We start from the raw sequence: 23,623 nt of genomic DNA on the forward strand, positions 1-23,623 counted from the left end.
ACTTTTTTTCACTGGTCGTACCGATCATAAGATGCTGTAGATTGTCTTCTAATATTACTAAAATTTTATATTCTTTTAAATTTTATATAAATTAGTGCTTTTAAATGAGTTTCACCATAATACATTACTCGATGGGCTAGAAGAATTTTCTTCTTCTTCTTCAAAATAGAAGGACTTCAAGGGAAAACAGAAAGGATCTCTTAGATATAATAATGAAACTTTTAGAGGTTGTTTGTCTTGAGGAATTAAGTGAATTATTCTAATATAAAATTTGAAATAAATTTATCATGTGTTTAGTTGAGGGTATTAATTAATACTAAGATAAATTTCATACCACATTAATGATATTATTTATTCTATAGTTTCAGGACTACAATCCTGATTAAAATCACAAGATAATATGATTTTGAATCAAACAACACCATTAAAATATAAAGCCCCTCTTAATTATGTGAAAAATAAAGCTAAGGAAAATACCACACTAAGTACCTATTTGGCCATGAGAATTTTTCACTTTTTTCAGAAAATATTTTCACTTTATTTGGAAATCAGCATTTAGCCATGAAAATTTCAAATACAACTTGAAGTTGTAATTGAAATTTTAAAAAATACCTAAAACCTAATTTTCACTTTTACATTCAAAGAATCAAATATTCTAACCAAACACAACTTTATTTTCTACTCCAATTTTAGAATTCCAAAATTAGTGAAAAATATTTGACTACTAATTTAACAAAAAGGTAAAGAAAAGGATACCCTGAAAGTGGTGCGTTGGTATTATAAGAAAAGGAGAAAGCGACTTGACTGCCGACTTGAGGTTCCAATTGTGTGCTTCTATAAAGAGTCAACAATACATACGAGACACGCCTTTTTATCATATTCCCGCTCCGACATTTTCACAAACAGTTGGCCTACAGTTTCCCGTGAGTTGTTTGTAGGGAACCAATACAAACCCTAGCACAAGACAGTAACTAAGAAGAATTGATTGAGAAAGAAGAATGAAGTACGTTTTGGTAACTGGTGGTGTAGTTAGTGGTCTTGGCAAAGGCGTTACAGCAAGTAGCGTTGGCGTTGTTCTCAAAGCATGTGGCCTTCGTGTTACCTCTATCAAAATTGGTTCGTTTTTTTTTTTTTTGTTTTCACTAAGTTTAGGCATATTGCCCTGTTTTCCTTTTTTGGTGCGCTTCATTATCATCTTACGTGGCGTTATTGTTTTTTGAACTTCATATGTATCTTCTAATTGATAATTTGGCGTAAGAAAGAACTTATGTTTAGTTCAGTAATTTTTCTCTTTAGAAAGAGGTTTGCTATAGAGCATGGTACTTTTATGGATTAGTTTTATCAATTATGATGAATTAATCAAATTTAGAGTTTAATTCGGATAGGAATCCAAAAGAAAAAATTCACATGTGTGCCGGAAAATTCCTGCGTCATTTTCCCTTGTTTGTGGTATATTGAATTTGGTGACACGTGCTTTATAAAAGAGAGAAGTTGGTGACATATGATAATCGTACAAGAGGAACCGAACCAAAGAAGAAGAAGAAGAGGAGGATTAAAATGATATGAAGTAAGAGTAAAGGAAAATGATTCTGCCCATATAGAGGAAAGTCATTTCTCTCCTTTTTCATGGAAAATATTTTTGTTGGATTAAATATTGTCAGAATTCAAGGTATCCCAACACTGGAAACTGTTTTATCGAGGAAATTATTTCCTTGAAAACAGTTTCTGTCATACCATACGCACTTTTGGATGTTGATTGAAGCAAGAAATATGGTGTAGAAATTGGGATATTTGGAAAAGAAATTGAAAGAAGTGTTTCCCTATTTTGTTTTATACATATTATTCCTGGAGAAATGTTTTACACAGTTCAGGGTATTTGAAAATGGGGAACTAATTTCATCAAGGAAAGTATTTTCTCGGAAAACATTCTTCGTCACACAAAATCCACCCTTTATTTCCCCCTTTTTACTTTCCTGCTTAGCTGATTTTATCTTTGGCTATGGTGAAGAATTAGCTCTTGTTATGGAGTTTCTGAACGCTTTTTGTTGTCAGCACTCAATATTCACTGATATGTATGTAGCATAAAAAGTTTACAAAAGATAAAAGTTTCAAGTGTAGTGCATCCTGTGCTTCCAGAAACATATATTAGTCTATTGGAAGGTTGAGTTAACTTCTTGTCTTGTTTATCATTCTCCTTTACCACTGAATCTTCATTTGATGTATGATGCCGTTAAGCGGAACTTTTAAAGAACTAAGAATACCATAGAAGATGAAAGCATGTATCCATTGGATTAAAAATTGCCTTGACCCTGGAATAAAAGAAATGGAAGTATTTAGGCAGGAAAGACCAAGCAGAGACAAATTAAATGAGATTCCCGCCTCCGGAGGGAGTTCCCCGCAGGGCTATTACACGTATACCCCGCTTGAATGCCAGGATGATTATTCATGCGTTTTCTTAGTTCTGTTGTTCTGTTGATGGATCTTGAATTGATTACTGTTGTTTATCTCTGCAATACACTAAGACTTTTTCATCTTTGCAGATCCATATTTGAACACTGATGCTGGCACTATGTCCCCTTTTGAGCATGGGGAGGTTTTTGTGCTTGATGATGGCGGAGAGGTCTTCCTCTGCTTCTCCTCGTTTACTTAGTAAAACTTTTTCAATCGCCTTTATTAAATTAGACTCTGTTGTGATGATCTTCAAACAATTAGTTGGCATACTGAAAATTAATTTTGTAAATATTCCTATTGTATGCTTTACTTTTTTGTTATGTTTTACCTTATATGGCCTGCATCATGCAGGACAGCCAGTACTTGATGGTTAACATTCTCTAATTTGATGAGTCCTCATACAATTGGAACTCATAGGAACCAACTTGTTCCACATATAAGTAAATTGTTTCCAGTACACCAAGGGTTGCTGATATTTTTAAGATATACTTCTCTGGAAGAGGTAAGTATAAGATGCACTAACGATAAACTTCAAATAAGAGAGAGCTAGCTTATAAAGACCCTTCACCTTTAACCATAAGGTTGAGGTTCTAATGACCAACCGAATAAAGTGGGAAAGGGCCACTGGGCTCCTAGCGGTGGGGGTTGAGGGTGGGTGGAGTCTCGGAATGAAAACAGTGTTTCATACTGATACACACTTTTCTTTTATAAAAAGAACCTAAGTTTTGCATATGTACCGTATCCACAAGATAGAGTTCACTAACTTACGCTTGGACTATTCTATGGTTCAAAATCAGGTTTTGATAGATATCTGATGTTACTTATTCTCTTTTAAAATCTTTAGTTTATGTGACAAAACTGTCTCCTACCAGAAAATTGGTACTGTATTTACATAAAATAGATGCTGGGCTTCCTCTGAAGCTTCAAAGATGTGTAACTCTTATTCATTGCGACACTGATGTGCTTCAACAGGTTGATCTAGATTTGGGAAATTATGAACGCTTTTTGGATGTGACATTGACAAGAGACAACAATATTACCACTGGAAAGATATATCAGGTTCTTATAAATAAACATATACATGTAGAATATGTGTCTTACATGGATTTATGCCTATTGCCTGTTCAAGAATGAGATTTGTTTGACAGTTTTTTTTTTCCTTATTGGGTTGGTTACTAGTCTGTTCTGGAGAAGGAGAGGAAAGGTGATTATCTTGGAAAAACTGTTCAGGTGATTTTACTTTTATATGATATCATATATGGTGCATCACTGGAAAGAAACCTATTGCTCAGAGGGATTGCTGCCTCTCTCTCTCTAGGTGGTTCCCCACATTACTGATGCTATTAAGGATTGGATTGAGTTGGTATCCCTGACTCCCGTGGATGGGCAGGAGGGACCTGCGGATGTTTGTGTCATTGAATTGGGGGGCACAGTAGGTAAGTGCTCCTAGAAGGCAGGTGCATTAATCTGCTAAAAGTTCTGGCCCGCTTCCCCATATATTATTGTATTGTAGTATCTCTTCTCAAGTACCTTTTTACATTTTTGTTTTTAGGTGATATTGAATCGATGCCCTTCATTGAGGCTTTACGACAGTTGTATTTCTCAGTTGGTAAGTAGGATTTTGCTTTATGATGAAAAGATTATTAGCGTATTATTCTCTACAAGGAATGCCCGCTTATGATATGTATTTATGTCTTCATTAGCTTCACTTTATTCATCCTAATCTCCTGTAACTTTTTATTTTTGTCATCAGGGCAAGACAACTTTTGCCTCATTCATGTCAGTCTTATACCTGTACTAGGTGTTGTCGGTGAGCAAGTAATGGTCTATAAAACATTTATTTCTGAACCATTTGAATGTTATTTTCATGTTCTTTCTTTCCATGCACCCCTCATTGTGTTCTTCATGTGTCTGCAGAAAACAAAGCCTACGCAACATAGTGTGCGGGAACTGAGAGCATTAGGGTTGACTCCCCATTTTTTAGCATGCAGGTCTGCTCAGGTATGTTATTTTCCCCTATGCTATAAATTCCTGCATTTTATATTTTCTAGAAGATATGAGTAGGTTTATTTACACTGGGACTTTCATTATAGTTGTGCAATAGCCTAGTCTTACAGTAAGCTCATAAGATGTAATGATCTCACTGTAGCTCCTCGGTGCGGGTCCTTTTCTTTCCCCTTCTTTCGGCTTGTTCTCCACAGTTGTCAAATAATGAGACGTTGAACTTCATACTATATAGTAACTAGGTTGTCTCTCTGTACGTAGTAAATTAGTGGTACCTAGAGACACGAAAAGATGTTTCTTATAGACAAGAAAATTTTGGAATACTAGTTTAATCCCTAAATTTTAGGATTTTGGTTTCTCTACCACTCCATTCTGCTGATATTATTGAGATATTTCAATTCTGTTGCAGCCCTTACTAGATAATACAAAACAGAAGCTTTCACAGTTTTGTCACGTTCCTGTAAGTTCAACTTGTGTGAGGCTTTTTGTGATTTTGCATATAAAATTGGAAGTCACTTTTCATTTCTGATCTGCTTCCCTATAGGTTGCTAACATCCTAAATATCCATGATGTTCCAAACATTTGGCATATTCCTCTCTTGCTTCAGGTGGGTTTACCAACTGCTACACTTTGTCCTTTGCATATTTGATATAAATATTGCTCCTAAAGTTACATATTTATCACAGAACCAAAATGCTCATGATGCCATTCTAAAGCAAATGGATTTAGTGAGGTAATAAACTAAACTCCTTTCTGTTTCCCTGTAAGCAGTAATTTAGATTTAGAATGTGATCGTCCTCTTCCCATCTCATATTTCCTTACTGTTCTACTGAAATGGGAAAAATAGCCTTTTAACTTGGATAAACTCTGTATGCAGGTATCTCTCCTTTATGATTTTCTGAAACACTATTTTGGCTATTTAGGCTTAGTTCTAGTGGCTGTTATCTGATATGGTCTACAATGAGCAAGTAGATTTTCATGAAAGACACAAGGTGCTCGATTTATCCTCTGAAATTATTATTTTCTGTGTCAGAGTCGCGAAACCTGTTGATTTACGGGAGTGGACAAGAAGAGCTGAGACCTTTGACAACCTCACCAAATCTGTTAGTAGGATCTAAACAATGTAGGTACTTTTAACAAGTATGTACATTGTAATTGAAAAACTACTTTTTTCTGCAGGTTAGAATTGCGATGGTTGGGAAGTATGTTGGGTTAACAGATTCTTACTTATCTGTAGTGAAGGTAACAATATGCAACTACAAAGAACATGCACCATCTTTCTTTAAGCTGATATATTGTGTTTTAGATGTGTCTTTTTCATTTTATCATGGTAGAAATAGCATTAGTCTGGCTTCCTTTTTTTTTTTTTTTTTTTTTGAAAGCAGCTTTTCCCATGATACTCTGCTAATTGTCCTGCTTTCTAGTTTTGAAATCAGAAGAAACATGCTTATCAGCGATAAACTGTCTATTCTTTATCTTCTCTTGCTTCTTTCCATAATTATGGGCCCTCCTGGATGCATTTATCCTATGTTCATTTATGTTGTGATGTTGACTAGTCTGTTTTGTATTTTTTCTTCATTTTTTTAGGCCCTTCTGCATGCATGTATTGCATGTTCATGTAAGCCATCCATTGACTGGATCGCAGCATCAGATCTTGAAGATGATAGTGCTCAATCGGTACTCAGATTTCTCTCTATTTTTGGTTAGGTGCTGTTATGAGCTTCTGATTGTAATTATCTTATCTTTTTTCTGTCAGACCCCAGAAGCTTATGCAACAGCCTGGAAGACTCTAAGGGTAAATTTTTATCTATGTCTAATAATAATAACGTATGCCATCTATCATTCTTGGTCGCTTCTTTAGTGTCGGTTTGCTCTGACATGAATTACGCGTCTTTTCTAGTTGAAGGGGAAAGTTTATTAATTTTCGATGATGGCCTTTTAATGTCAAATTGGTATTTTTTTTTTTTCTGGTGTACCATTTCTAGAGTGGTGGTTATGGTTTTTCTATGTTATGTCTGCATGATTGCTCGCTTGAGATGTGTTAAATGTGCCGCATTGGTTGAGGAAATGTACTGTTGTCTCCTTAAATTGTCTTGGACAATCTTCACCTATAACTTTCAGCGCCAAGTAAAGCCCAAGGTTTATTTTCTGTACGAGATGTGTGTGAATATGCCACTATGGTAAGGCTTTTAGCATTCTAGCTAACCATCTATCCCCCAAATATGTTTCCTTGCTATGATTATCAATATCACAGAAATGTTTGGGCGAGTCTTATGCTGCTACGTACCCTTTCTGATGCTCTCATCACAGAGGCTCACCTATTTCTGTATAACTCATTTTTTGATAAAGTACTCTATAACTCATTTTATAAGCTATTGAGATGAAACCATCTTGACAGGGTGCAGCGTGTGTCTTGGTTCCTGGTGGCTTTGGTGATCGTGGGGTCAGTGGGATGATATTGGCTGCAAAGTATGCTAGGGAGAACAATGTACCATATCTAGGGATCTGTTTAGGGATGCAGATTTCTGTAATTGAGTTTGCCAGATCTGTAAGTTGATTTGGTAGACTGTCAAATTGGAATATCTTGTGTTAACTATCCCGTTTTTGTGGCTTCATCTCTTTTCACTTTTGCAGGTTTTGCATTTGGAGAAGGCAGACAGTGAAGAGTTTGACCCCCAAACACCAGACCTTGTTGTAATTTTCATGCCTGAGGTAGTTTGCTCTTTGCAATATTTCAAAGATATGAATACGTATTTGTCTCATTTATATATTTATCTATTATGCTTTTCTTATATCACGGTTTGTTTAAAAAAATTGCAGGGGTCAAAAACACATATGGGAAGCACCATGAGGCTTGGATCTAGGAGAACATTGTTTCAGAATTCTGATTGTATCACGTCAAAGCTGTATGGAATCTATGCATCATTGTTAACACACTTCTACTTTATCAAAAGTCATTTATTCATCATAACAGTGCCTTGACCAGATGCTTGCTCAATTAGATCTCTATGGACTTATAGGATTTGAAGTCTATATGCCAATTCCTGTGCAGCATCTCTGTCTCAGGAGCATAAGATATGATTTTATTATGTCAGGTTGCGCCATCATGATAGTTCACCCATCTGCTCTCATTGAGATACTGACATGTCCTCTTTCACCTTCTCTAAAAGTAGTTTAGACTTTAGATACATGATTTAAAATGGGATTTCTTTTGGATCTCTTCTGGCTTATTGTTGTTTTTGCTCTCTACTTATGGGTTGGATGTCCTTTCGATGCTTTTCTAATAAATTACTACCTGTCAAAGAAAAGAAAATGATTCTTCTTAATATCCATTGTGTATTTCCTGATGGGCACTTAACATCTTTTCTCTAGGTATAACAATTCTAAGTATTTGGATGAACGGCATCGCCATAGATATGAGGTTAGCCATAAGCCTTACACTTGTTACATGGTGATGCTTGCCGCATTAATTATGCTGTCACCCCGCTGAATAAAATGGGGGTGTATAATGTATATTGCAGGTCAATCCTGAAGTTGTAGGCACTCTAGAAGAAGCTGGCCTGAGATTTGTGGGAAGGGATGAAAGTGGAAAGCGAATGGAGGTTTGATTTTGGACTATAGGCTTTAAATTGCTATTGACTTGGTGAAACCTATTCTTTACAATCCTTTTGTTTTAGACTGTTACAAGCTTTATGTTCAAGTGATTACTGGTTCACAGTGTTTTAAGTTCATTGCTTTTCTTCTTCTTGTTTTTGCTTGGACTTTTCTCCCTTTTTCTCATCCTGTTATTCTTTATGCAGATATTGGAGCTGCCAGGTCACCCATTTTATGTTGGTGTGCAATTTCATCCTGAATACAAGTCAAGGCCAGGGAGGCCTTCAGCTCCTTTTCTAGGTTGGAATTAGTTGGCTAACATTTGTTTTAAATATAAACTATGCATGTGGTGTTGCTCTTTAGTGCTTCTGGAGTTGTCTTCTGCAAATGGATTGTGTTAGTGCAGCACAGTCAATATGAAGTTGTTAAGATGGCAAAGTCATCATCTTAGCAGTTGGCCATGTTTTAGAAGAAATTCCTTAGAACTGTCATTGTACTGTAGGTCTTATCATGGCGGCAACAGGACAGTTAGAAGCTTACGTCAAGAGTCAGCAGAATGGAGGCATATAAGCAAAACATCAGCACTAACTAGTCGGATAACTTTTTGCTCACAAGGTACATAAAGTTTCAGAGCATATTCTTATTTAAATGAAACAAATGTTTTGCACTGGATACTGATGAAAAAGAGGATAATGAACCTAGTGGTCTAGTTGGTTACCTTCAAAAAGAATAGGGCATTCTTTTGCATGTCCCTTGTGGCCAAGCCAGGGAGGCTCTTAGGCAAGTCAATAAGGTTGTATGGTTGAGTGAGTAAATAGCGATAAATCTTCTTTCATTAAATAAAATAGTTTATTTGCGTTCTGATTCATTCTAACTTTCTTCTTCTATGTATAGTCTTTTTTTTTCTTGTTTATGACGATTTCACTTTGTTATTCAACTCAGTTTAGCTGAATTAGCTTTTTCTTTGTCATATCTGATTGGTCCTACGTCAGAAAACAAGTTCTTTTGTGTCTTATCCTTTGAACTTAAAAATCTCGAGACAAGTGTCGCAAGGTTCGAAACTCGGTGGATAATGGGCTCTCACCCCCACCTTTTCCACTTAAACACCTTGTTTTTTTATGGGGGAGAGTTTGATATTGTGACATGCGCCTAGCCATGTGGATTTCTTTTGTGTCTCGTTTGAGTTATGAAAGAAGTTTGTGGCCTTCTAATATTTTTTGGTTTTAGGCCACCAAGTTCGTCGAGCCGCCCCTGGACTCCAAGCAATGGTTTCCTGCTTGATTACTTTCAATTGCTTATTTAGTTGAACATTTTGTTTGCTCAGTATTGTTTCCTCAAGAGATGTATAAAGTTGACTTGAACTTTCTGGATTTTAAAGTTTGGTGTATTAATATGTAGAGTTCAAGTATGTTAGTCTTGTGCGCTTAAGGTGATTTTAACGCACTGGAGCATATTTCAGAAAAAAAGAGGAAGAAAGAATAGGAAACAAAATCAAAGAAAATCATTACCCACTGTAACACTTCTGCTCCACTTTTTCGAGTGTTCTTTTCTCATTTTGATGGGCTGCCAAAACCAGCTGCGACCGCATAGCCGTCAATACTTGTGCCAAGGGGTCTAAAGTTGCTTTCCTTGTTTGAGAGTATGCATCTCTGTTTGTATCTTTGCAATTTTCCTGGTTCCTACTCAAAATCACCGTTCCAACAGTTCTGTGTCGCGGGGGCGGGTTCCTAAAGCTGATTATATTTTTCATGAACATCTGTTTGTTCTTACATGTTACAAGATTTCCTGGTCTCCTTTCAAAATCACCATTGCGGACAGAGTAGATAAATTTGAATAAACCAACTTTCTGATACTCTAATAAAAGATGAAACTTGTGTTGTTTTAGAGGAGTTGACAACAATTGCTTCAGTTTCTTTTCAACAAGTTAATTTTTTTTTTTTTTTTTTTTTTCATCTTTCAACAAGTTAATCTACTAAGTGATTTTGATTGCAGGAAATTTGATTTTTTGGTGTGATCCTCCCAGTCTCTTAAGCTTGTCGTGAGATAAATGTGGACGTTCTGCACATGTTCTGGTTATGGACCCAAAAGTCCCCTCAAGTACGAAGCTGCGTGCTATGGTTGTCAATCATTTGGAAGTGATTTAGCTGATGTCTTCTTGATACTCGCCAACTTTGTTGACTGATAATCCTGAAGATACAGTTTTGAGTGCTGTGCTTCTCTCTATTGCATTCAGGATAGCACCTCGTTTTTTTTTTTTTTTTTTTTTAAATTTATTTTTTTACGTTAAAGATTTTTTTTTGAGAATGGCAGTGTTCCATACATTTACTGCTCAGTGAGACAATGGAAAACCCAAGATGTTATGAAATGTGACATTCTGTATTGTTACTACTAATTTTTATGGTCCAAGAGTGTCACTGAAGGCAGTAGACAGATGCATATTTGATTATAAAAGCCCTTGAAGGATCGCTTCCAACAGAGTCTGATTATATCCCCAGCGTAGATCTCACTTCAGTTGCATTATCCCCAATGAAAGGTTGCCAGAGCATGGATCCTATATTTTGAACTTCCGAAAAGAAACTCCCTCCATCCACTTTTACTTGTTCATTATATTAAAAATAGTTGTCAGCTTTTACTTGTCTAGTTTGAAAAAGAGAGAGAGAGAGTTCCTAATTTATCCTTATAAATAACTATAATCATTTCCCAAGTAATTTATAATAATTAAAGGGTGATATTGTAAACTTATCATTTATTAGTTGCTTCTTAAGGCTAAGCGCGAAACTGAACAAGTAAAAATGGATGGAGGAAGTACAAGGTTAACTTACGAACTTTAAAGTTGAATTAGAACCAGAAAAATACTCCAATAAATATCAGCTGAATGAAGAACTGAAAATGTGGGTGGGAATTGGTTGGTGTCATAGTTGTACAATGTTCATTCGAGCTCCAGCTTTGAGTTGCCAAAATGATTGCCTCCCACCCATTAACCACAACTTTACCCTCATTGACTGTCGTCAATGTTTATATTACTAGTGCCAGTGTAACGCAGAATCATTCTGGAGAAGAAAATTTTGATACATTTATTTTGCAGTTTGGAATGGAACGCCTCATCTATCTACAAAAATGCCGCAAGGCCTCCTATACAGAAAAAATAATACTAGTGCAGGATTGGATACAAGAAATAGTGAATTCGTAGATTGTCATTAGTGGAAAGCGTCTGCAGCTCTCCATCAACTTGCACCTTTAATTAGCGAGCGTCTGATGGTGTTGTAAAAATGACATTTGTTTTTGCAGCTTTATTTGCTCATAGAACTTTGCAATAAACTCCTCAGCCTTCATATCAATTGCTTCATCGCCGCCACCAGCACTGATCTCATCCTCAGACACCTCGCAGCTTACGTACTCTTCCTCCTCTTCATCATAATCATCATCCGCACCCTTCAAGAAACTTCTCCTTGGAACATCGTCATTGTTATGATGGTACGTTTCATCGTCATAATCATTATCGTTATCAAAATCAAAGTCAAAGTCGACTTGAGGTTTGATGCAGGGAATATTTGGCATCTTGAAACGCAAGGAAGCAGGGCGATGCATTTTAACGTGAATGATAGGGGTGTCATCAAAGGAAAACTCACGCTCTCCATAATGTAGTGCCCTGTAGTGATCATTGGTATGACGGAGGCTTTTAATATATTTAGGAAGCAAACGGAGATCCACAAGGTGCCTGTTCTTGAAAATGCCACCTTTTCTTGCCCATAACAAGGCTAAGCGTAGAACGTTCCAAGCTCTACGAGCAACCACTGATCTCTTGCTCTGCATTCTCGACTTTTCTTGCATGGTTGCAGTTCTGTTTTAAGAGTAGAAAATAGCTGGCAACGATAGTTTGAGATGAGAGTGGCAAAATATAGAGAAAGTGTGTGCACTTTTTGGAAAATCTTTTTGGCTTTTTGTTCTATGTGTTGTTTATGAGTAAAGAGCTTTTGAAATGGTTGTGTCGAGAGAGAGGCAGAAGCTATTAAGCTATATATACTACTAATGCACAGCTAAGAAGTTTGAGAAATGAGAGTGAGCTCAAAAGTTACGCGGTTTGAGGGAAATATGTCAAGCAAGAAATTGAAAAGAAATGAGATGAATTGATAGGGGGCCCCATCCCACACCAATTGACCAAGTCCAACTCCTAAGGCTAAGGCTGGCATAGGGAAGTGTTTGCTGTTCTGTGGGCGGTGCAAACTAGTGGGGCACACGCCTTGTACGCTGCGGAATCAGGGAAAAACGAAAAAAAAAACAAAAAAAAACTTACTACTCCTAGATTAGTTAATTACTACTAACACAGTACTACATGGAACTAATAAATACATAGGAATTTCTTTAATGTAGGAAATTTTTATGACTTAATCATTGTTAATTAGTATGTATGATCTCATATTAATTTATCGATTAAGGTGGTTTATAATTTACTAAATATTCTATGTAACTCACATTCGTGTAATTAGTGCAGACAAAGCAACACGAATACCCGCGACAACCGATCAGTGACATCTACGATCTAAAAGTATTGGGAAAGTGAATAAGTTGTTGCTCCCCTAGCCTTGCCTCTTTCTTTTCCTGCTTTGCTAATCTTCGACCCTCTAAGGCGCGTAAAGCTAGTTGCCACGCGATAAATTACTGTAGTATGGATGTGAATAAGTATTGTCTAAGGAATCAACCTCAGCCCTAAATTGTCTTTCCCACTTTTAATTGACGTACATATCCTTCATTCTGTATTTCTACTTCCATAAATTTATCAACAATTTAATTGCTGCCGCTACTCATCTATTATGAGTACTATATAATTATAAGTATAAATGAGGTAGAAATAGCCATGCATAAAGATTTAGAAAGATTTCTGTTTTTATTCTCTTTATTACTTCTGTTGTTATATTGAATAGAGTGAAAGTGAATCTTCCCCTAGAACTAAAAATAATAATTCAAATCTACTTTTTCCATAGGTCAAGATAAAAAATAACATGTCCTGCATATTTTCATCAGGAAGATATTGTTACGACACGTAAGGACAAAACTACTTTTTCTTTGTCTCTTTAGATGGGGATTCAGGTTCTGTTCAAGAAAATTGTGAAAGGCAATTGTTGCCAGCTACATCTTAATTTGCCAGCTACATCTTAATTTGTCCAAGATTAGGTAATCAATTATGAATACATTTTGCTCCAATCATGTAGCCCCTACTGCCTTCACATTTGTTGGCTGAAATTTTTGGCTCCCAAATTCCGTTGCATTTTTTAAGTAAGCATCAATAGCAGCGAGTTACACATTATTCGTTTATTACTCTTAAAAGAAATACAAGATGACATAGATTTAAAAAAGAAACAAGAAGGGGCTTAAGTTGTATACGCGGCCCCTTTTTATGTTGTTAGATTGCTTTAGAATCAATAATGGTAATTTGATATATCAACTATGTATCGACAACCTAACAGGAGGATAGTTAATTGAAGTTCCTTGAGTAAACATTTTTTATATTGTCAGTATATGATTTAAATTCAAAAGATAAAAGGTCTACAAGGTCATTTGGGCGTTGCAAAATCAATACCAATGATTAACTTAGGGCCCCAATGTTGATAATGACACAGTTTAATTTCGTCAATTGTTTAGGTGAAACTTTGTTTTCACACTAGACTTTTGTTGTTAAAAAGCAAGCAAGTGCGAAGCAACGTTTTCCCCCTCCAAGTACACATTACGTACTTTCATTAGTGTTTTGTTTGAAAACACAACTATTAGTATGTACTTTGGCTTGAAAATTCGACGAAAACAAGCTGATTAATTTGCCAATATTTTCTTTGTGCTAGTTCACTTACAATTTAATTAAATGCTGGCATTGTTGTCTTGTAGTGGCTAGGAATGAATGATTGAACAAAAAGAAGCATTTAAAAAAAATGAATCTGTGGTGGTACTCAAGTGAAGCTTCACAGAAGTACGTAGGAACAGTGTTTTAAAAGGCGAGGGCGTAAGGCGGGCGTAAGCCCCATGGAGTTTTAATTTTTAGTATTTTATAAAATGATATAATTATAATAAATACTTTTAAATAGGTGAAATAACGTAAAAAATTGAAGAAAACTATAAATAAGTGATATATATATATATATATATATATATATATATATATATGCTCCACCCCCACAAAAAAACTAATTAGAACAATCTATTATATGCTACTTACAAGTACCAGTGACTGCTCGTTACTTTTTTGAGATAGTAGAAGACAAGATAAATAATTGGAAAAAAATATATATTAGACATTCTAGCAATAAAAAAAGGTCTTGATTTTTAAATTTAATGTTTCAGTTCCTTTTTAAAACATTTGAGTAATTACATGTTGACTTTTGAGAATTTGGGCATTATATTAAGAACTTATTTAACAAATTTCGTTTTAGTTTGAAGAAGTTTTCTGGGCTTACGCCCCAACATGCCCCAACAAAAAAAACTTGCCCCAAACGCCCGGGCGTATGCCCCGAATTGCTGGGCTTACGCCTTTGGAGACTTTCGCCCCGACCCATCGCCCCGGGGCATTTTTGGTACGCCCCGCCCCAGGGCTCCCCCCGAAAATGCCTTTTAAAACACTGTGTAGGAATACCAATAACAAATAACAACCTAATTAAAAGAAACCACTACTTATAATTCAGCAACAAATTCCCCCTGAAATTAAAGAAGTAAGATGGTATTAATGATTTTGGGTTGTTGGAGTGGAGTCCGGAGCCTAAAGGGTATAAAAATACACGGTATAAACCAAAAGGGGATAGCAAAAAATTTACAGACCAAAACGGGTATAATGTGGAGCAGTCCACGTTATACCCCAATTTTTTTTTCCGTGATTGTTCTGCTCCACGTTATACCCCAATTTTTTTTTTCCATTGTCAGAACAATCACAGAATTTTTTTTAAAAAAATTAAAAGGTATAACGTGGACTGATCCACGTTATACAAAATTATTTGTATAACGTGGATCAGTCCACGTTTTACAATATATATTTGTGAAACGTGGTACTGTCCATGACTCACATTATTGCCCTAAAGTTTCTCAGCTTTCTCCTCCGCCTCTTCCTCCATCTTTTGAAGTTACAGAACCTCTTCATCTCCTTCTCCTTTTCCTTCTCCTCCATTTATTTTCTTTTTAAATCCTACATTACAGTCTAATTTTGGAGCAACTTCTTCATCTTTATCTTTTGTTGCTATTTAAATTAAGGTATTTTTTCTAACTCATATAATATTGTATATTTATAGTAGATGTAGATATCTATTTGTCTTATATATCTTAATTGTTATTTTTTATTTGTGTTATTTTAATACGTATAAGATATATGTTTGTGTTATTTGTGTTATTTTAATTTGAACTTAAGATATGATTGTTAGAAGCATTATTATATAAAAGGTCCGATTAGTTTAGTGGCACTTTGAAGAAATTTGTTGTTATGTTAATGTTATTTTTGTGGATTGTTATATAAAAGATCTGAATAACTAATTGTTTTTCATTGTACTTTTAATGTGATATTTATATAGCCAGAAAAGTGAAACTTAATTGATGCCTCAGTAGCCCAAAAAAAAGATACTTAAAATGTCATGATAATGCTTTATTATATGGGACCTAAGTCTAAGTGGGTGGACAATTATTTTGTCTATACCTTATAGGTATTAATGTGGTCCACTATCAGTGGTTTCTAAATAAGGCGTATGAAAGTTGGCTTTATCTAGCCAGTGCATATTTGTTTTGCTAAAATTGGAATAATATATTTTTTTAATAGTAAGTTACTCCAAATAGCTTGGTCTGAACAAATCAAAACAATGTCACCTCCAGCGCATCTGTGGTTAAAAGCTCTTCCGGAGGAGAAATGGACATTGCATAAGGACAACGGTCATAGGTGGGGGGCTATGACAACGAATGTCTCCAAGTCTTACAACGGTTTATTGAAGAAAACTCGTGGATTGCCCGTTACTGCCATGGTCCGTTATACGTTTAAAAATCTTGTTGATCGGTTTGTTGAGAGAAGCACCCTTGCTGATTTGTTGGCTGCGGATAAAAAGTTTTGGCCGCGCGCTGTTGAAAAGAAGTTTGATGAATACTGGGAGAGGTCCCTAAAGCATACTGACATGCAGCAATACAATGCAACTGAAGGGGTCTTTGAGATTCTGACATTTGCATACGAAGGTAAAGGCGGAAATATCCATAAAGTCTCTGCCGAAGGGAAAAAGTGTTTGTGTGGGAAGTGGAGAAACTACCATATGCCATGTTCACATGCAATTAAATTTTGTGATATCCGCGGAATTCAACCAAAGACATATATTAGCAAGTACTACAGTTGCAGGTTTTACAAGCAAACGTACAGTGGAAAATTTTCACCGTTGGGTGATGAGGCATATTGGCCACCTTCTCCCTTTAGTTTAATTGCAAACACTGAATACGAGCAAACTTCAGGAGCACGGACTACAGCTAGAAGGAGGAATGAAATGGATATATCTCCTGCTCGCATGGCTAGAAAGTGTAGTACGTGCAAGCAAATAGGTCATAACAAGAATCGCTGCCCCGACAGAAATCAGTAGTTGTTGTTGCTTATTGGTTTTTATGTTTTTTCTTAAGTTGTACGATTGTTGTTTCCTTATGTAATCTTCCAAGAATATATAACATGTCTTGTGCCGTTTAATAGTTAGTATGTAATTTAACATTTACTACTCAGTTAATGTGTGACGTTTATTTAACTTATATTTTATTTTTTATTTCTGTTCGCATATATAACACATATTTAATTATTGCATGTGTTACTATATTTATTGAGTTAATCACTGAAATTAACTATATGCTTTAAAAATTAAAAAAATCAATAATTTTTTTTTATTAAAAATACAGCCGAATATGATTTAAATAGAGGCAACGTCTTACAAACTATTTGTAAAACGCTGGGGAAAAAATTAATGAAAGGTATAACGTGGATTGATCCACGTTATACCTTTTAATTGTTTTTTAAATTTTTCCGTGATTGTTTTGACAATGGATTTTTTTTTTGGGGTATAACGTGGACTGATTCACGTTATACCCGTTTTGGTCGGTAAATTTTTGGCTATCCCCTTTTAATTTATACCGTGTATTTTTATACCCTTTAGGCTCCGGACTCCGTTGGAGTGTATGCAGTTGATTGTGGGTTTTGTCAGCTTCTTGGAACTTAGTATGTAATATGTAGTCCCCCACTCGGCCCTGTTTCCTGCCCACTGCGATGTTTGGGGCAATTTATTTCATTCTTTTAGTTTTGCCGTGGCCTTATCTATAACGTTTTCATGCTTTGCGGGACCTTATATTCCACCCACAGTTTCGAACATAGTAACAAGATGTATGGTTGGTTGGAGTCAGGGTTTTTGTTTAAGGTTGTGGACCATAATTATTTTTGCATACTGAATTCTTGATAGATTACTCATTCACGTTAAATGAACTTTTAGCACAAAATAAAGTTTGAGTCAAATTATTGGTTCTGCTGAACCCGTAGTTACTGTTGTGCTTGTTGATGATAGTGTTTAACTGAACACGAAATTAAAGAATGATTTCTTTTAAAGCTTGTGATTTTGTACAAGTCATAGGTATTTGTGTAACTATAAGTCATCTCATTAAGATCAAAATGAGAAATTCAAAATTAAATAATTGTAAAATATAAAAATGTGTATTCTTTTTGGGACAAAAACGATACCATCACATAAATTGAGATGAAGGAAGTGCTTATTTAGAAGTTGGACATACACACTAAACAAGTTTATCTTATATGAGCTTAGATTATTGGTCCCAATTAAGTTCATATAGAGGAGAACTCTTTGTAGTCCATAGACACCAAGTGGACGTATCAAAAGGTGACACGTGGAGATGGTGACATGTCAGATTCGAGTTAGCAAGCAAGAGGTTTAAGGAAAGCATACGACGTTCCGGAGAAGTAATTTGGTAATCGTTACCGGAGACAGAAACTATAAAGGACCCGGACAAGCATGCCAACTCACTAGTGAAACGTCATTCAATGCACAACCATTTCAAGAAATCTCAAATCTTCCTCTAGTCTTAAATGTGCATTAATACCCTTTATTACCACATTGTCAACCCTTAATTACCTTTTATTGCAGCATTAATATTGGTAATTAAGGGGGCATGATTTGTGGATCATGCACCCCATAACTCTAGTATATATAGATGTTCTTATTTCATTGTAAGACATCTAAAACATTATACAGCAGCACGAAATCCAAGAGATATACACGACATACAAATCACACTTGCATTGTTCTTAAGTTTCTTTGCTATTTTAATTCAGATCCAAATAGGACCCAATTAGTAGCCTGACTGGAGCCACCGGTTCAAAGCTATTTCAAGGCTCAGGCTATTCTTAACTTTCTACTTGTCTATATTTCGTTCATATTGGTTTCAATTACAATTTGTCACTTTGGCCCACGCGTCCTTGACCACACACATAAATTCAACTGAATTGATTTCCGGGTGAACAGTTTGGCGGCCATCGTGGGGCTAGGATAATTGTGGTATCATTGTGACCCTGCCAATTAAACTAATTCTCTTTAGATCTTGTTGTTAGATTCAATTGCTGCAAATATGACAAACACTAGTAATGACCAAACTCATCTCACTATTGGAAACAACGATGGAGCAACAGCCTTAGGAAACGATCTAAATTTAGGGGTTATAGAGGAAACAACGCCTGCTAACGAAATCCCCGAAGAAGCAATGCAGATCGTAAGGGAACAACAACGGTCAATGATAGAGGAGAAGGAATTAATGAGGCAAACTATCTCAGCACTTTCTGGCAATCCAAACGCTGGAGTCAGAAGTCCTGTAGGGACACCCCTGACACCAACTGACGAAAACAACACACCCAGTGGAGATCGAATGGAGGGTAGAACCGTTGGGAATGAAGACGCATCCGGGAGCAAGTCTGTCCCGGATGATTCTTTTCGGGCACAAGTCTTTCAATTTATAAATGACATCACCGATAAGCTAAACAAAAGCGCTAAGGAAGAAAAATAGAACGCGAAGGAGCTTTAAGCCCGTATCGATCAAATCCCGGGGACTACACGGGTCCTTGAGGGTTCGGATGCAAAAAACCATGTTCAATTAGCTTATAAACCAAAAGTTGTGCCGGAGTTGATCCCGAAGAGCTTTAAGATGCCGGACATTCCCGAGTATGATGAGATGATAGATCCGTAGGAGCGCATAACGGCCTACACTATGGTTGTCAAAGGAAATGACCTCAAATCGAATAAGATCAAATCGATCCTGATCAAGAAATTCAGCGAGACATTGGCTATAGGGGTTTTAACTTGGTATTCTCTTTTGCCCGAATACTCTATTGATTCATTTGCTACCCTAACAGATATGTTTATTAAAGCACATGCTGGGGCCCGGAAGGTGCAAACGCGAAAGACAAACATCTTTCGGATAACGGAGACCGAGTTACTCTATAACTTTGTCACCCGGTTCAAGAAGGAAAGAATGTTGCTGCCCGTGGTTCCGGATGAATGGGCAGATGAGGTTTTCGCTATGGGTCTTAACCCCTTAAGTTCAAATGCTTCACGAAAACTCAAGGAAAATTTGCTAGAGTTTCAAGCACCAACGTAAAAAGATGCTCACAATCGGTATACGTCGAAGATTCACGTAGAAGATGATCAGCTAGATATGTCGATATCTTTTGTGGCCCGGAATCAAGGTCAATTGAACTTTGATCGGAGGCATTCTAGACATTGATTTGAACTATACTCGCCAGGACTACGGAGTGACAAAAGGTAGGAGTGTTTCCGGAGTGAGTCATTAGAAAACGACTTAGATAAAAAATAGTAATGTCTATGAACATTGGGACTGTCACAATAAGTACCGAAAGCATCTGAAGATGGCTTCAGGACAATAAAAAAAAAGGCACTGTTCCCAAAGGAATTATGTCCGTTAAAGATATCGGAGATAGCCCCAACTGGCTCCAAAATAAAGAAAATGACTGGGGACTGCCAGATAAGCCCCCCAAAAAATAGAAGGAACCAGAATCGAGAATTGACTAGACCCAATAGATGTCAGCACGAGTGCAATTCTCTTGCAATATACTTTAGTTCATTTCTTGTAAACTGTCGTATATGCAAAGTTTTAAACACTTGTGTACGTTCAAAGAATGGAATGAAGAAAAACTTGCACCTTCTAAACATTCTCGTATATGTCTGAATGAAACCAAATCATTCTTAGATTTGCCCAAATGAATAGGAGACGTCCTCTTCATACGCACCGAAACATAAGGGTCCTCTCTTATAAAGACGTCTAGTTAAATGGCTAATAGGCCGGATGAAAATTCTTGGTCATTAACATTCCCGGCTTCGAAGGCTGCGAGGTTATAAAAATTTCGGGTATAACTAATAACCCTAGAGTCACGAACTCTAAAATTAAAAGTTTCGGGTACAACTAAAAAACCAAGAGTTAAAACTCAAAGATTAAAAGTATCGGATGAACACTAAAAATTTGAGATCAAGATTTCTATAGTGGTGGTACTTTTTTAGCACCAACTGGCCGTTGACGTAAGAAAAACCAGTGGTGGAGTCGTCATCTGAATCCCTGAGTCCTGCACTCCTTTTCCCTTCGCCCGGTTTTTGTCCCTATTGATTTTTCCCGGTAAGGTTTTTAATGAGGCAGTCGCAAGGGTGGTTTCACGACTTTCTAGCAAGAAGGCGAAATCTTCTACTCCCCCATCACGTCTCAGCGAGTAATCGAAAAGTGAAGGGACTATCTGTATAGGGCAAAATTCGTAGACACCAAGTCAACGTATCAAAAGGTGATACGTGGAGATGGTGACATGTCAGATTCGAGTCAGCAAGCGAGAGGTTTCGGGAAAGCATACGACGGTCTGGAGAAGTAATTTGGTAACCGCTATCGGAGACAGAAACTATAAAGTGCCCAGACAAGCATGCCAACTCACCGGTTAAACGTCATTCAATGCACAGTCGTTACACGGAATCCCAAGTCTTCCTTGTCTTAAATGTGCATTAATATCCTTTATTACCATTCATTGTCACCCCTTAATTACATTTTATTACAACATTAATATTGGTAACTAAGGGGCATGATTTGTGGGTCATGCACCCCATAGCTCTAGTATAGATAGAGGTTCTTATTTCATTATAAGATATTTAAAACATTATATAGCAACACGAAATCCAAGATAATATACACAACATACATTTCACACTTGGATTGTTCTTAAGTTTCTTTGCTATTTTAATTCAGATCCAACAAGAACCCAATTAGTAGCCTGACCGAAGCCACCAGTTCGAAGTTATTTCAAGGCTCAGGCTATTCTTAACTTTCTACTTTGTCTATATTTCATTCATATTGTTGTCAATTACAAATTTCATTACTTTTTTTTTATCACTTTGATCCACGTGTCCTTGACCATGCTTCCGAGTAAACACTTTTGTTGCAGTTGACAGTATAAATTAAAACTAGCCATCTTATTGTACGCGTAACCTCAAGGTTACATTGCGTTCAATAAAACCTAATATGGACCAATTTTGTATTAGACCCTGGGTGTAGTGGTAGTTTAGTTCTCGAAACTGTCTTTTTTGTGAATCCTTGAAATATCGAATACGTCTGACGTGTTCTCCCATCTTAGAGCCTGTTTGGATTGGCTTACATTAGGTGCTTTTAAGCCAAAATAGTTTTTAGACACTTGATTTATGACAAAACATAAAAAATAAGTCAAAAGCCGTAAGCCAATCCAAACGAGCTTCGCTTCTAAATTCTAGTGGAACGAAATATATGTTGAGAATTTTTATAGTCAGACTCCAACTAGCTTAAACTGGTGCATAGTTTATACTCCCTCTATTTCAATTTATGTGAACTTATTTCATTTTTAATCCGTGCCAAAATGAATGACCTCTTTTCTAATTTGGAAACAAATTCACTTTATAAAATGATTTACAGCCACACAAATATTCAAGACTTATTTTGAATCACAAATTTCAAAAGTTTTCACCCTTTCTTAAATATCGTGTCTAGTCAAATGGGTTCACATAAATTGAAACGGAGGGAATATGTTGTTTGTTTTTGTTGGAACTTGTAATTCAGCGAGCTCATACTACTTTCTACAAGTTGTACTGTACTACTATCATCATAGGCGACGGAGGTGAATTCAACCTATTCTAAATCAATACTCCAATTGGTAAAGTGTATATAATATTAAGCTGCAAACATACATTCGGTTTAGTGATGATAAAAAAAGTACTACTACGCCCCGATTCATGTGATACTAATTTTTATTAGTTAATTTTAAAAAATTAACATATTTTTTATATTTTGTAGTAACTTAATTAACTTTAAAGTATTTAACCCTTAGTGTGATGATTTATTGGCACCCACATATCTATGACTTACTCCCTTTGTTCACTTTTACTTGCCACCATGAACTTTGCACATCCCTTAAGAAATAATAAATGAAATGCATATTTTATAATGATGCCCATATTAATTGGTGTATAATTGTACTGGATTTAGAAAATAATTTGGAATGAGCAATTAATGCTAAGGGTAAAACAGGAAAAAAAACTATTTTCTCTTGATATTCGAAAGTGGACAAGTAAAAGTGAAAATCTATTTTTGAAATAGTGGACAAGTAAACGTGAACGAAGAGAGTATTTTAGATCTCATATTCCAAAAAAAAAAAAACTTTTCTAATATCATGTCCAATCAAATAGTATTACATAAACTAGTATACGTACTTACGCGATGCGCGATCAATTGATATTTACTTTATATGAGACAGGTTATAATAGTTAATGCTTATAAAATACGAACCAATATTTAGCCACTATTTCAAAAGTCATTGCTCGAATATTTAGCCACTCTTTTGATACGGAAAAAAAAATTCTCGATAAATATACCCCTAACTTTGTATATGAATTGATATTAACTTCTTATCATGTATGGAGTATTGTCTAAAGTCTTCACATTTTTCACATTTATGTTTTTGAGATCCTAATACTTTCAGAATTCACATAGTTTAGTTTCTCTTACCAATGTTTTACATTCTAAAGCTAAGTTTTCAAATTTCTAGATGTAGCTTTTGACTTTAAACATTTGTTTTAAAAGGTTAATTCAATGTCTCTTCTCATGCCAAGTATTTGCTAAAGAACTTGAGATTTGCAGTTCTATCCCAAGTTTAGTTCAGGTACCGTACCACTATCTTTCAAGTTTCATTTCGAATTAGTACTTGACGTTAATCTGAAGCCATAGATAATATGGATATCCATTTTATTCATAAGTTAATCCATATTAAATATGGACCGTTAGATATTTTATCCATTTTTACTTAATCAACTTTCAACATGTCCATATCCGACCACATCAGCCTGTCTGCCACTCCTAGCCATAAGATCAATAGATCTAAGATCCCCCAAAAGTGAAAAGATGTTGCTGGTTTATTATTGACATGGTGGCTTATAATCTACAGTGACCAAGGAATCGCCTTCAGAAAATAATTGCAATACATATATAGTATCAACGAACCATCTTGAATAGTGTAAGC

At 35.9% G+C, this 23,623-nt stretch overlaps 2 protein-coding genes across 3 annotated transcripts; one reads left to right on the plus strand and one right to left on the minus strand.

Annotated features, from left to right (window-relative positions):
• The first annotated feature begins 788 nt into the window (after nt 1-788).
• Nucleotides 789-10,430, plus strand: LOC132644960 (uncharacterized). Of its 2 annotated transcripts, none has more exons than XM_060361656.1 (23): nt 789-1,116; nt 2,541-2,620; nt 3,424-3,510; nt 3,631-3,681; nt 3,770-3,887; nt 4,004-4,060; nt 4,205-4,269; nt 4,369-4,452; nt 4,865-4,915; nt 5,000-5,062; nt 5,142-5,188; nt 5,489-5,558; nt 5,635-5,697; nt 6,043-6,132; nt 6,212-6,250; nt 6,854-7,003; nt 7,090-7,167; nt 7,276-7,361; nt 7,828-7,876; nt 7,977-8,057; nt 8,256-8,349; nt 8,552-8,664; nt 10,042-10,430. In XM_060361656.1, exons 1-22 carry the CDS (start codon nt 999-1,001, stop codon nt 8,617-8,619), a joined length of 1,689 nt encoding a protein of 562 aa, XP_060217639.1. In that variant the 5' UTR covers nt 789-998; the 3' UTR covers nt 8,620-8,664; nt 10,042-10,430. The 2 variants fall into 2 exon arrangements, with proteins under 2 accessions (XP_060217639.1, XP_060217640.1); XM_060361657.1 differs by lacking the exon at nt 789-1,116 and adding an exon at nt 2,803-2,953.
• A 646-nt stretch (nt 10,431-11,076) lies between these two features.
• On the minus strand, nt 11,077-12,045 carry LOC132644961 (uncharacterized). Its single transcript, XM_060361658.1, has one exon. The coding sequence runs from the start codon at nt 11,878-11,880 to the stop codon at nt 11,287-11,289; it is 594 nt and encodes a 197-aa protein (XP_060217641.1). The 5' UTR covers nt 11,881-12,045; the 3' UTR covers nt 11,077-11,286.
• Between the last annotated feature and the right edge of the window lie 11,578 nt (nt 12,046-23,623).

The sequence above is a fragment of the Lycium barbarum genome, chromosome 6, assembly GCF_019175385.1.
Source record: "Lycium barbarum isolate Lr01 chromosome 6, ASM1917538v2, whole genome shotgun sequence".
Lineage (NCBI taxonomy): Eukaryota > Viridiplantae > Streptophyta > Magnoliopsida > Solanales > Solanaceae > Lycium > Lycium barbarum.

Excerpts from the sequence above, each read along its gene's own strand:
- LOC132644961 (XM_060361658.1), bottom strand. The coding sequence starts at position 11,880 with ATGCAAGAAAAGTCGAGAATGCAGAGCAAGAGATCAGTGGTTGCTCGT.
- LOC132644960 (XM_060361656.1), top strand. The coding sequence starts at position 999 with ATGAAGTACGTTTTGGTAACTGGTGGTGTAGTTAGTGGTCTTGGCAAA. Across the intron at positions 5,189-5,488 it reads AAGCAAATGGATTTAGTGAG|AGTCGCGAAACCTGTTGATT; the intron begins GTAATAAACTAA and ends TTTCTGTGTCAG. Across the intron at positions 6,251-6,853 it reads CAGCCTGGAAGACTCTAAGG|GGTGCAGCGTGTGTCTTGGT; the intron begins GTAAATTTTTAT and ends CCATCTTGACAG.